The sequence below is a fragment of the Dipodomys merriami genome, unplaced genomic scaffold, assembly GCF_024711535.1.
Source record: "Dipodomys merriami isolate MVZ:Mamm:240054 unplaced genomic scaffold, mDipMer1.0.p SCAF_5, whole genome shotgun sequence".
NCBI lineage: Eukaryota > Metazoa > Chordata > Mammalia > Rodentia > Heteromyidae > Dipodomys > Dipodomys merriami.
In genome coordinates this window covers 22,276,105-22,290,290 of record NW_027206068.1, presented here as the reverse complement: position 1 = coordinate 22,290,290, position 14,186 = coordinate 22,276,105, and the positions used below count along the sequence as shown (strand labels likewise).

Genomic DNA, 14,186 nt, shown 5'->3' with positions numbered 1-14,186 from the left:
AGGCACTCTGTTGTAGCAACAGAAAATGGACTAAGCCATTTTACATATCTTGATGTGTCACTTTTTAAAAATTAGTACAGTTCCATGGGATTTTTGTATAATCCCAATATGAGATTTTTTAAATCAAATACCACTATACTTATTTGGACCTTGCTTATCTACAGTTTTTTATTTAATTTCTAGGCTCAGTGTAGATCAAAATCCCAAATAACTCTCCCTCTAATTTGACCCTTCTTATACATTTCCACTTTAAAGCTAATAATTTCTTGTAACGTTTAAAGAGGTAAAAAGTTACATTTTATATAGTTTGATAGCAAAGATTTTGGTTTGCTAACCTTCAAGGGAAAACCTCACTTAGCTGCCTGAGCAAAGATATCAGGATGTTAATATAATTCTTAGTTCTTCCATTTACTTGGGGATAGTAATGGCATCACTCAACCTTCCTGCAATGGACAAGATGAAATGTTGCAAAAATTCTGATTTCCAAAATACATTTGGTACTAAGGATTTGGGACCTGTACTACTGCTACTACTACTATTGCTGCTGCTGCTGCTGCTGCTGCTGCTGCTGCTGCTGCTGCTGCTGCTGCTGCTGCTACTACAACTACTATTATTATTATTATTTGTTTGATTGTGGGGCTTGAATTCAGGGTCTGGGCTCTGTCCCTGAGCCTCTTTGCCATCAAGGCTAGCTCTCTACCACTTGAGCCACAGCGCCAGCTTCCAGTTTTTGAGTGGCTAATTGGAGATAAGAATCCACAGGGACTTTTCTTCCTGGACAAGTTTAGAACCATGATCCTCAGATCTCAGCCTCATGAGTAGCTAGGATTACATGAGTGAGCCACTGCTGCCTGGCCATCAGTATTGTTTCTGAAAAGTACTATAAGATAGCTTTGGGGGAACATAGCTAACAAAACATTCAATATTGTAGGAAATTGAGCATAGGGAAAATTTACCTAATAAAAGGTGACATATGAACTTTTAATATTCAGATTAAAATCAGATGGCTAATTAGCCCTTAGCAAATTAAATACATGACCTGTATTTTGCATTTACTCTAGCTACTTTCCTCTAACACTTCTAACAAGGTGATCTTCCCAGGCAAGGCTAATTCTTTCCATGCCGGACGCCTATTAAGGGCCTCACTGTGTAGATTAGCATGCTTCGCTTCTTCCTTTCCATCAGCTCTAATCATTAATATTTAAACATGCTTCTGTCTCCGTGATAGCTGTTTTCTCTGACATCCAAAGTTATCATTCAGTAGCCACAATACCTTGTTCTTCTTTAAAGATTATGTACATCTCTCCCATTCTTTTGCTTTCTCATACTTCAATGTAAGATGGCCTGGCTTTCTTCCTTTCCCTGCACTGAAATCACTAACTATCCCCAACAATACGCATAGACCTTTTTGTGACTGTCACTTGACCTCTGTGAAGCAGCATGCATTAGAATGCTAAGATAGGGTCTGTAACTCTACAGTTTCCTTGAATGTTCACGTTTACTCCCATGATGTCCATTATTCATAAATTGTCAGTTCTCAAATCTACGTATCTGCAGCCTCACTTTCTCTCTTGAATTTCAGGCATTATCTATGAAACTACTTTCATTTGGATGTCCCTTGAGTGACCAAATTTAGACTAACATTGGATTACTTCTGCTTACAAACTTGTCCATCTTCTCCTAATTCATTCAGTGAACAGTGCCAGCATTTAACCCATTGTTAAAAACTACTACCTCTCCTTCACAGTTTTTAATATAATCAGTCATCATATCCTGACAATTCATGTTCTTAAATGTCTCTAGTTAGTACCTACCACTACAATCAGCTGTTCATCAAACTCTTCACAGGGATTGTTGCCTATTCCATTAGTCCACTTTTACACTATAACCACACAAATATGATTATATCATTCTCTCATAGAAGCTCTCAATAAGTCTTCAAAACAGAGTCCATATCCACTCACAGAACCTTGTGTATTACAACTTTGCTCTTCAGGTTCCATATTCTATCAAATGATCAACAAATATATCTTGACTGCCGAATATGCTGGACATGTTCTGGGATATGACAATATGAGCAAGAAACCAGAAAACATATGGCCAAATCAACAAAATGTTCCAGATTCCAATGAGTACTATAAAGATGAGGAAGAAGACATGCTATGCCAGCTAGGACATTAAAGGTGGCATTTTAATTAGTAATTAATTAATAGTTGATTCATTTTCTGGCACTTAGCATGGAACTCAGGGCCTTGTCCATGTCTACTGCTGAGTTATAACTCTAGTTAACACACAAGTGATATTTTAATTGTGAATATATTTCTACTAATGTTATAGTTCTCAGATGAATTCTCTGTTAGGAAGTTTCCTTGTTGACTTGAGCTTTCCTGGTACACACAGTACTCAGGGGCCAATGCCGACTACTTGTCTGATTTCCCTTCAGAACTCCAATGCTTGCCTCAGTGCTCACCATACTTGAGGTGCTTAGTTTGTATTTCCTAAATGACAGATTAAGTAGTTAGTATCATTATATACTTTTCCTGGTCTGAATAAAATATATCTCATTTGAAAAAGTATGTTGATAGACAGGAATAAAGTCCACGGTATTTCCATTAGTTTTCTTGTCAATGTGAACAAGTAAAGCATTTATGCTTTAAAAAAAATTACTAGGTAGATACACAGTATCTATCTATCAGTATGTGGCTCTGCTATTTTTTAATTCTCAGACTCTAAAAATATGCAGCTTTTTAAAAATAGGAAAACTGTTGTGGATGCTGGGGATCCTAAACCAAGGATCTTGTGCTTGTTAGCTTGTGAACTCCCACTGAGCTCAATATCCAATCCTGGAAAATTTTTGCTAGGGAAAACCCAATTATTCTCCCATTGTGTTAAGTAGGCAATGTCTCCTTGAAGTTAACTGGGTGATTAGTTTTCTTCTGAGGCATTTTTTGTTCTTGTTGTTGTTTGAACTCACCGAAGGCAAGTTCTAATTTTATACTTTTAAAATTCTAAAGTGAAGATTGCATGTAATAATGAAAAGTATGATGTCATGTGCAAATTGACTGATGCTAGCCTGGATCTTGCCCTAGCAATTATTGTTATACAAGGAAGCTTGTCAACTGCCCCAATGTGGCAGAATGATTCTTGTGAGATAACAACGTGTCTCCCAGGCACTGGGAAGTCTGCAAGTGGTGACACCTATGCACTATTTATATAAAATAGCCACAAATCTTCCCCTAAGGTACTGAGAAGGGTTATAGTCAAGCAACTGCTGCACTGTCCCCTTACTTATTTTCCTGCAATGTTCCACTTAAAAAATTCTCCTAGTATGATCTTTGTAACTTGCAAGGTACCTGGAAAACCTCAAGAACAAAAGAGAATAAAAGTAAACAGGGGTGAATGACAAGTCATTTCTCAGTTTCCAAATACTTACCAGCTTTTTTAAGTGTGTAAATGTGTGCTGGTAGTAAGACTTGAACATAGGGCGTGGGTGCTGTTCCTTAGCTTTCTTTGCTCAAGCTAGTACTCTACCACTTGAGCCACTGCTCCACTTCTAGCTTTTGTGTGATTAACTGGAGATACGAATTTTATGGACTTTTCCAACCTGGGCAAGCTCTGAACCAGGATCCAATGATTTCTACCCCCAGAGTAGCTCAGATTACAGGCATGGACCACAGGTGCCAGGCAACTTCTTACTTTTTAATGATGTCCCCAAACCTTAGTGAATACTGGATATTTCAAAATCTGACACCTGTATTTATGTTTAATTTCAGCCTGCCAGACTCACATAGCATCATGTCCAACTCTGCTTCATTAGTTAGATAGCTGTAGCCAAAATTTCTCATTATGGCTGAATAGGGATGAGATGTGTTTATACATTCTCCCTTATTTCATATGAAGGTAATATGGATGTCTTCTTAACTAGAGTTATTCCATTTTCTTTTGTTAGTTCTTCATTCTGCATCTAGTTTACTGAACCTTGATGAAGTATTTCACATCCTATACCCTTCTCAAAAATAATATTTCATTGCTTTGCTTGAATAATATAAATTTCACAGAATTGATATATGGACAGGCTTAGAAAAAAAGAAAACACTGTTTAGGATTTAATAGAAAGAGGTAATTGTCATAAAACCTGAATAGCAATAAGTAACACCAAGAAAGTTAGATACATTAAAGAAAAAATTTAAATATAACTTACCCTTAACTCTTCCTTTGTGTTGAAACTATCAAGAAGTTGTTGATAATGTCTATCTGTCATTTGTCTTAGTAGGGACAAAAGACAGGCAACAAATTCCCCCTAATGAAAAAAAATCATACATTAAAGGAAGGCCATAAAAGAACATCAGTAACTTACTCTGAGCTTCCCTTAAAGAGAATAATTTAAAAAATAATTATGATCCAATTTTACCTAGGAAGTCCTCTTAATTAAAATTATTTATATCATATCCAAAATTTTCTTCATGGTGACTACTACTATTCATTTGGCATATATTCACTTTCACTATTTATGGTAGAAGCTTTCCTCTTGGGAATTAACTCCATTTATTTAAGAAGGTAAGGTTCTGAGATCCATGACCACTTACTCTGTGCTTAAAATGCTTCCATTTCTTTTATCATTTGAGCCTCATGTCATGCTCTGTGGTAGAGAATATATTACTTATATATTACTTATAATGACCTACAAAGCTCAAGCCTTCAAAGTTAAAAAGAAAAATATGTATATCATACTTAGATTTGATAACCTATATAGAACTGCTATAACTTGCATATTCTAATCCACTAACTAAAACCTTTTTCCTTTTCAATGCAAACATGTTTTGCTCAGCAAAGAATTTTATCTATTTTTAAATAGAACAGTAACATTTTAAACAATACAAACACAACAGACCAAGCAATTAGTGGTAACTAACCATATGTATACAGAAGGGAGATTTAATTGGAAATTGATTTGAGTTTATGTGGAAACTGTAGGATCACATGTAAAACCACAGTCCAGATGCCCTGAGAAGGAGGAGTTTCCAACATAGGGATCAGCTTAGTCAAACATGTCTCTAAATGCTCACATAGGAAGCTTGAGACCATTAGGACATATTAGGTGAGCCAGAGATTCACGTCTTTTGCACGTGGGTAATTATTTCCAACACAGAGACAGGACAAATTCTTGCTTTTCTACATTAATTAAGGTTAAAAAAATTCAGGGAACTAAGAATAAATGAGTAGAAGTATCTCCTAAGTTTAACATACTTGTTAATTACAAAGGACTCCTTGAGAATTCACAGGAGATAAGAAAAGTTAGAGAAAAATGTACTGACACTTTGGTGCATGTGTGTGCAAAAGCAACCCAAGTATAGGAAAATAACTATGTAAAAGGACTAGTGGAGTAACCGTAAGTGTTCACACAAGCCTGGGAAGGGAGCGATTAGACTATAATGTATGTGATGAGACTTCATATTGAAGATGAAACTTTACTGGGCCAGTGCATAAGGAATTATTAAAGACAGAGGAGAACAATGCATAATCAGAAAAAAAAACTTAAAAAAGGGAATAAAACAAAAATCGATGAATTATAGAAAAGCTGAAGTTAACAGTATATATATTTATTTGTTCCCCAAACTTCAAATTCTTTGAAAACAATAAGCTTACATGTCAACAAACAGGCAAACAACCCCAAACCATCTGTAGACTTCAAGCATAAGAAACAAGAAAATCATAGTAAAGTACATGAAACTTTAATTGCTGAAGCAAGTAACTGGGAGAAATCTTAACACTAGTCAAAGAATAAAGACATCATATATAAAGGAAGAATGTTAAGGCTGGCCTGGAACAACCCATAGAGCATGGAAAGGCAAGGGGAGCAATTTTGGTAATAAGAAAAAAATTCAACAGTGAATAGAATTACTTAGGTCTTTATGGTCAATGTACAGAAGTGAACACTTGTTTGAATGCAGGTTATTTGTTATATTGGGCTGACTGCAAATAATTTAATACTCTCACAGACAGGGTTTGGCATATTTATGTTTTACTGCCAATCCCAACATTTACAACATAGTTCACTTTTCTTGGTTGTTGTTGGTCCTGGGGCATGCACCCATATGTGTACATGTGTGTTTATGTGTGTGAATGTGTGTATCTGTGTGTGTGTGTGTGTGTGTGTGTGTGTGTGTGTGTGTGTGTGTGTGTGTGTGTGTGTATGTTTATGTATCTGCCAGTACTAGGGCTTGAACTTAGGGTTTTGGCACCGTCCCAGAGATCCTTTTTCTGAAGGCTAGAACTCTACCACTTGAGCCACATCACCACTTCCAGCGTTTTTGTGTGTGTGAGATTAAATGGAGATAAAAGTCTCCAGGGTTGTCTTTGAACCACAATCCTCATATCTGAGACTCCTAAGTAGCTAAGATTATAGGTGTGAGCCACCAGTGCCCAGCTACAATTCAATTTTATGTACTCTCTTACTGTCCTTGAGTAAGAATACTCTTTGAGTATCCAATCTTGTCAAAAGAATTTGATGTCTATTATTTTACCAATTTATTTCCCAGCCATAATATTATTTCCTTCATTTTTAAGATATGTTAAGAACACAAATATAGATAGATCTTAGAGTCACAATTTGTTTAAAAAAAATAAGACAAAAAATATACTGGCCAAGATCCACTTAGTTTTACTATATGAATTTCTTAACAAGATGTCCTTAAAACTCTCGTATTCAGGCCAGGAACCAGTGGCTTATGCTTATAATCCTAACTATTCAGGAGGCTGAGACATGAGGATTGTAGTTCAAAGGAAGCTGAGACAGGAAAGTCTTTAGTGAAACTCTTATCTCCAATTAACCAGCAAAAGCTAAAAGTGGAGCTGTGGCTCAAGTGGTAGAACACTAGCCTTTAGCACAAAAATTAAAGGACTGTTCCCAGGTCCTGAGTTCAAGCCCCAGGGCCAGCACACATAAATATACACACACAACCCCCTCCCCACAATTCTAGTGTTTAGTAGCTTACATCTGATATATCTATACATCTATCTATTTGTCTGTCTATATATTTATCTATCTATTTATGTATTGCATATAAGTGGGCATTTCTACTAGTAACTGTCAGAGTATTAGATGACTATTCAAATAGTCTTCAAGAAACCTTCCATTATACATACATGATTTTTCCAGATGCTTCTAGGCAAGTGCTCTACCACTTGAGCCATGTCCAAGTCTAGATTCTTTCCAATTTTTTTTTCAGAATTATCATGCACCATTTTTGCTCTCCTAACCACAAGCCCACAGCAAATGCAGACTTTAGATAAGCATGCCAAGCTATCAGGGTCTTAGACATGGCCCTATGCTGAGCTGAATCACTGTTAAGTGGTGCTTAAAAGAATTATATGAAAGGAAGTATTTATAAATTGTAAGGAACTCTGGAGACCAATTACTTGAGGGCGTGAGGCAAATGGCCATTTATACTGCTTTATAAAATGTGCTTCTAGGAACAATTGGATTTGTGAAAGGAACCAATTACAATAGTGTCCCCACCCCTTTTCAGCCAATGAGAGCATTTTAAAGTTTAAAGACAAGTTGGTAGAAGAAGAAAAAAAAATACAATTCTTCTAAGTAGTCAAAATAAAGCTACTGTTATCTAGAATTACAATGTAGTAGAAGCCAGTCCTCATGCTGGGGTTGCTGGGAGGTAGGCTAACAACTTGGCACTTGCAAAGCACTGGAAAAATCCATCATGACATGCTTGTGGGAAATGTGTCTATTCACACTGTGTCCATTTAGCATGAGCAGATTTTGATATATGTGCTGCTTGCAGAGACTGAAAGGTGCTTAATGTAGAATTCCATATAAAGACTCCTTGTTTGGGAAGTCTTTTCTCTGTGGGAAAATGCTGAAGATATTAGTAAATCTGTAGACCCAAAGAGGAGTGACTCTCATGACAGAATTAGTTATAACTACAACAATCACTTCTGTAACACATACAACATTCATGTCACTGCTATTGCCACAACACTAATCGCTAAAGCTGTTTACAATTTTACCAAATTGGTGAAATTCTCATATTAACTTTGAAATAAAGATGACTATTTTCTCTGTTTTAAAAATAAACAGAAAGCCGGGAGCCAGTGGTTCATGCCTATAATCTTAGATGCTCAGTAGACTGAGATCTGAGGATCTCAGTTTGAAACCAGCCCAGCTAGGAAAGTCTGTGAGACTCATTTCCAATTAATTAACAAAAAGCTTAAAGTAGAATTTTGGCTCAAGAGGTAGAGCACTAGCCTTAGCAAAAGAGCTTAGGGTTACATCCAGGCTCTGAGTTGAAGGCCCAGAATTGGCACAGAAACAAAGAAACAAGCAGGCTTACAGATAGTAAATTAATCAACATCCTATTGTCAGTGGAACAGCAAAGAAAGAAGCCAGAATACTCTCAAAAAATGTCTTAAAAGCATAAAATAAAAGGTCCTAAAATTATGGATGTGCTTTCTAGAAAATTTCATCCCATGTGTGTTCAAGAGTTTGGCTTTACTCTCAGTATATGGTCTTTCTAAAATTTGTACATATGTGGTCATCCTGTCTTCCCTGTGCCCTACCTAAAACACAAACCTAATCACCTTCTTCAAATCTCTCAGTTTGCCTTGTATACACTGTTATGGCCTTAAGAACGCTATACCCCAAATGATGCAGTGTGTCATAGCCCTGTATAGCTACATGGCAATATAAAGCAGTCTAGAAAGAGTACTTTAACTTCTAACCCGTCCACCATTTGCTATGATTTTGTTTGCTGTGTTATTACAATTTCAGATGTATATAAGAGGTTGAGTTCCATGAAGCAGTTTGAATGTTAATATCAGAATCAAGGAGAGTTCCTTCCCTATTTTTCTTACTAAACAATTAAATACCTGGATATTGTATATAAAACTTATGAGTACACAGATAAGAGATGGACCAGGAAACTCGAAGCCTAAAGAAGGACATGGTATTAAGCTGGGTTGCCTTTTATATCCTAGACTTAGACCTATAAATGCAGGCAACCCCACCATGTCAGCAGTTGATGGGGAGGAAGAGGAAATCCTGATAAAAGCCTGCTCTGTAACCAGAGAACTAGGGAAGAGGTACTCTCATAAGCCAATGGTTTGGATAATAACTGCTTTCCAAATACCACAAAAAATGTTGACTTTATTACTCATATTATCACCTGAATAGGACAACTGGGAGCCTCTAGTCCAGCATGTATGCATATATATGTATATATACACACATATTTCTATCTAAATTTCATATGAACCATGTTATATTAGACTAGTAAGACAATGGAGCTTGAATGCCCCATATCTGAGCAAACTGAAGAGCAATAAAGTTAAAATTCATTAGTCATGATTTTAAAAAATCCAGAGTTAGAACTCAGGGCTCCTGATGACCAATGGTCCTTTTCACTATTCTTGACTCCTCAGGCAACTTGATGGATGAAAAGAGGATGCAGAGTGTTACCAAGGTGACTGAGGATTAAAAAAAAAAATCATAGATAGTTTAAATAGCGCAAAGTTAGAGCTAATATCTGAAATTAGAAACTGCTTATTAGAAGATGTTTTAATAAACTTTGTTTTCTTGGTGAGGGTAGTCTCACATAAGTTGGAAATGCTTACTAGTTTCTCTCCTAGAACCAAGTTCCCCAGACTTTTGCAGCAGTGCCCCCTCATAGTGAGGGAGCTATAAGAAGCACCACTTGTGGGAAGGTCTTACAGTAACGTCCTGGAACTGCAGCCGCATGGTGGAGCTGGAAGGCTGTGGTCGACTGGTGATCTCCAAGATAGTCCTCAGCAGGATGTCCAGCAGGCTGGCCACGATCACGTCTATTTCTTCTAACACAGACTTTTCCTAAGAGGGGGTGGAGGTGGAAGAACAATGCATTCAGGAAAGGCTCCTTTAGTATAAAATGGGAGAAAATCAACTTTCAAATATAGAATCAAGGTTGGGAAGGTGGCTCAGTGGTAGAGTGCTTGTCTTGCATGCATGAAGCCTTAGGTTTGATTCCTCAGCACCACATAAACAGAAAAAGGCGGAAGTGGCGCTGTGGCTTAAGTGGTAGAGCGCTAGCCTTGAGCTCAAGAGCCAAGGGACAGTGCCCAGGCCCAGAGTTCAGGCCTCACAGCAACAAAACAAACAAACAAACAAACAAACAAAACAAGATAGAATCAAAGGCTCAGGGAACTCAAGAGTGAGGAATCTGAGCTTCACTAAGTGAATGTTTTGGACAAGTTTGCTCCTGGGTCTCTTTCTTCACTGAAGTCTTTGGTTCTGAGTATGTAAGTCTTCAGTGCCCAACTGTGCTTCCATGAACAAATCTCAGCTCTGGGAGTTGCACACATTTCCTAAGACTAGCTTATGTACAGAGGACCATTCCTACAGAAGTGCTTTAAAAACAACCCTATATGTCAATAAATACTAGGAAGCAGCATCTAGTCTAGATGAACATCTTTGGCTACCAAGGCCGAGGGTGAATAGCCATGGCAGAGACTATGAGTTGACAAAAGAAGGAGAATTGTTCTGTGTTGACTTCTAGCTAGTGAATTTGGGTTCTCGGTTTATCTATAAGACAAAACTCTTGTGTATAAAGGACTTCTACCAAAGAGACAGCTTTTTGCAAGGAATATTTTTAGAAAGTGTAAATTTGAACAAGGCTTTTGGCCATAATTTTATGATAAAGTTTCTTACACTTATAAGAAAACCTGCAAGGTTTTCCTTCAGGGAAATGGATTCTATTCTGAATTCCTTATCAGCTTAGACTAAAAACAGATTTAAAACTTTCAAATTGAAATGGACAAAGAGAAATAAAAAGATATTACCTCTATGTCTGTTACTTGTTTTAGATTTGGAGTTGTGTGTACTATTTAGCTTACATTTCTTTTCCCACAACAATAATTTGGAAAATACACCTAACCAGGTATGGCTTAGCAATTCTTTGTTCAATCAGAGTGGGAATCCTGTCTTCCCATTGTCATTGTGCTATGTGGTTCCAGACCACCAGGGGCCTGAATCATGGGGTGGGTACTCAACGCTTAGTACTTGTTAGGCAAGTGCTCTACTGCTAAGCCACACTCTTAAACTTACTATATGTATAGATGCAGTTTCTAGCCTTTTCCCCTCAAAGACCAACTCTGTTACCATACTACTTGGACGTCTCTCTACCAGCTCTCATGGGATCATATATTGACTGCTCTTCAGAAGCTGATCATAACACTAATAAAAATGGGAAAAACCAAAGCATACAGGTAAAAGGAAGAGGAGAAATCAGGAAGCCCAGAGCCCACTGCCAAACTCCACTTTACATAACATGTTACTGATAAGTACAATGCTTAATTAGCAGCTGCAGATCCACAAAACTGGAACAGGACATCTCTCCTATATGGATTTCATGTCAGACCCTTGAGCCATGAACATGAGGATCCTGGCTGTCCTGTTTCTGGACAAGCACGCAACCTGTTGTTTCATTTTTCATTACACTTGGGCACATTTGTACTGTATATCCAGGGCTCAGCACAGGAATCCCCAGAGCTATCACAATTTAGAGATCACTTCAGGGGCTAAGTTCTGAATGTGTTACAAGATAGCCCTTGTCTCCTGAGGCTGTCCTTTGTATCTGCTAGTGCGATAGGAGCATGCCTGAGGGCCACAACCACTTTCTAGGCCTGGTCATGCAGAATGCAGTTTCACAGATTGAGTCCCTGTGATCTCACATTCGTAAGTCATCATTGTCTTTTTGCCATGTACCATATGAAGATGAAACAAAGACACAGTATAGAAGGCTTTCAGATTTCCTTCTTTTTTCTTCTCAAATACCTATTTAGTTCTTGCTTGAAGTACAAGCTGAGGAAACCCAGGTTATTGAGAGCTACCACAAACCCACCTGGTTAAAAACAAAAACAAACAAACAAACAAACCCTCTAAGTCCTTCCAAGAAAAAGCAGAAAGTTCAGCCTAGCTGTAAATAAAAGTCTCTGAAGGCTCCTCTTTTCTCTGCCTTCTTTGAAGACATTTAGAATTTTATTTACAGAAGCCATGGATGAGAAGCGCATACTATGACCTGCTTGTACTTACTGAGCTATTTTTCTTGATGAGACAAAATACGTTGCTAAGGATACGCGCACACATGATCAGGTCCTTCTGTTCTTGCAAGTGGATGTGGAGGTGATGTAACACGACAGGCAGGAGGATGTACCGGGAATCTGCAGAGAAAAGAATCATTAATGTCACATCTGTTATGGTCCCACGCAACTCTTGGGTGAATCCTTATCTACTTTTAAAATCAGCTTTAATTGTCCAATTATTAACACTTGTAGTTACAGAAGCACTAGCTCTACATGGTTTATATTAAAATCAGTGTTCCTTTCTCTGGTGCATCATTCCTGTACCCCAGAGGCTTTCAGCTTGTAGTAGAAATGGGTGTTATTCTTTTTTTTCTTTTCCTCTCAAGTGTTTGTTTTGCTTCTCAGTTTCCATACAGAATGCTTCTTCTGCTCTTTCCTGAATTGTCACAGAGGTAGGCCATGTATGACTTCTTACTAAAGTACACAAAGACTTAGATTTTGCACCCTGTCCTCATCTCCCCAAATTCTTTCTTGTTTTACCTTTCTCCCTCTTAGCTCTTAGGAAATTATCTTTATCCTTGGTAATCCAGCATTCCTACTAAGTGGACCCATTGGTCTGTAAATCCATATTCTTCAAGTAGGAAATTTGATTAATTTCTAGAATGGCTTTCTTCCTTCTGTGTACTTGGCCTTCTATAGGAGGCTTCAAATACATTGACATTATGATCACTTCAGCTATATCCCCAATATAAGAAATTGTTATTGTATCTTCTACATTTTCAGCTCAACCAACTTATTTATGCTACCATATATTTAATTTCTGAGAGCTTTCTTATTCCCAGGTCCAGTATCATGGGTGTAGAGCCTGCACAGCCACACAGGTCCTTAGACTCAGAAGGGGGCTATACTTGGTTGAATGCTCTACTGCTGCCATCTTGAAATTTTTAATTTTTTTTAACAGCAAGACCTGAATTTTTTTTTTTTTTTGGTTGGTCGCAGGGCCTGAACTCTGGGCCTGGGCGCTGTCCCTCAGCTCTTCAGCTCAAGGCAAATGCTCTACCACTTGAGCCACAGCGCCACTTCCAGCTTTTTTCTTTTTGCTTATGTGGTGCTGAGGAATCGAACCCAGGGCCTCAGGCATGCAATGCAAGTGCTCTACCACTGAGCCACCTTCCCAGCCCCATATTTTTTGACCTTCTTTCTTTGCTTCCTTTTATCTTTTACTCTTTCCCATTCTTGTTTCATAGATGCACTATTTTCTTTCTGTGGGGATATCAGAAACAATATTGGAGGTAATTTGAATTCACTGGATTATCTTTCAAGCTATTCTTGTTATTTTAATAACTTATTGTGACCTCTGCCTTTGGCATTAAGACTTTTTCTACTAGTGTCTAGTGGCCTTTCATAGTCCATTCATTTTTGCAAGTGAAGAACTAGAAAGAGGGTACCTCAAACAATAAAGCCCAGGAGTTAGGCTTCTGGTCTCATATTTCTTTTAGTGCCTGTTACTGGGCTACCAATATAGGAGGTCTGGGCTTAGTTTTTCAAAATCCTAATGAAATAAGACACAGGGGAGGAAAAAACCCAAATACAATAAAATCCAGATTTGTAAAATGATTTATTGCAGGCCCTTTTTTAAAAGTAGCAATCCTCACCAGGAACTCTACTTATTTACAAAGCATTTGCTTGACAAAAAGAGCTAGGAAAAAGAAAATGGAAGCTGAAGTGCCAGGAATCACTATCTGGAGAGTTTTAACTAGAAGGGAAGATGAAGCTTCCCTGGCATGTCCCAACAGCTAGTGTGATGCGCTTCTTAAAGATTAAATTTGCAACCTACTGTTTAGAAAATATCTACTCCCCCACCACCCAAAAGTAAAACTGGTAAATAAATTGTATATGGTGTATTAAAATAAAAAGACTGGCAATAAGCCAGTGGGTAATGCCAAGCAAGTTCACCAGATGAAATGTTAATTCTTACCTTTAAGAGGCAACATGACCCATCAAACAGAATCCTTTCAAACAAACTAACAAACAAAAGTCAGATGGCCTTGCAGAAATTCAAATCTTCTATTCATTTAATGATACAAAGTGTCATATAAACTTTGCCTTAAGATACA

The 14,186-nt window shown here is 37.6% G+C and overlaps 1 protein-coding gene across 4 annotated transcripts in view; it reads right to left on the bottom strand.

Moving 5' to 3' along the window:
• The window catches only part of Dock4 (dedicator of cytokinesis 4), a 431,845-nt gene that overhangs the window by 88,914 nt on the left and 328,745 nt on the right, over positions 1-14,186 (bottom strand). For all 4 annotated transcript variants that reach the window (XM_069996180.1, XM_069996183.1, XM_069996182.1 and 1 more), the window contains exons 24-26: positions 12,080-12,207; positions 9,725-9,859; positions 4,202-4,300 (exon numbers count right to left, since the gene is read on the bottom strand). In XM_069996180.1, the coding sequence (XP_069852281.1) occupies positions 4,202-4,300; positions 9,725-9,859; positions 12,080-12,207 (362 nt within the window). The remainder of the gene's footprint in view (positions 1-4,201; positions 4,301-9,724; positions 9,860-12,079; positions 12,208-14,186) is intronic.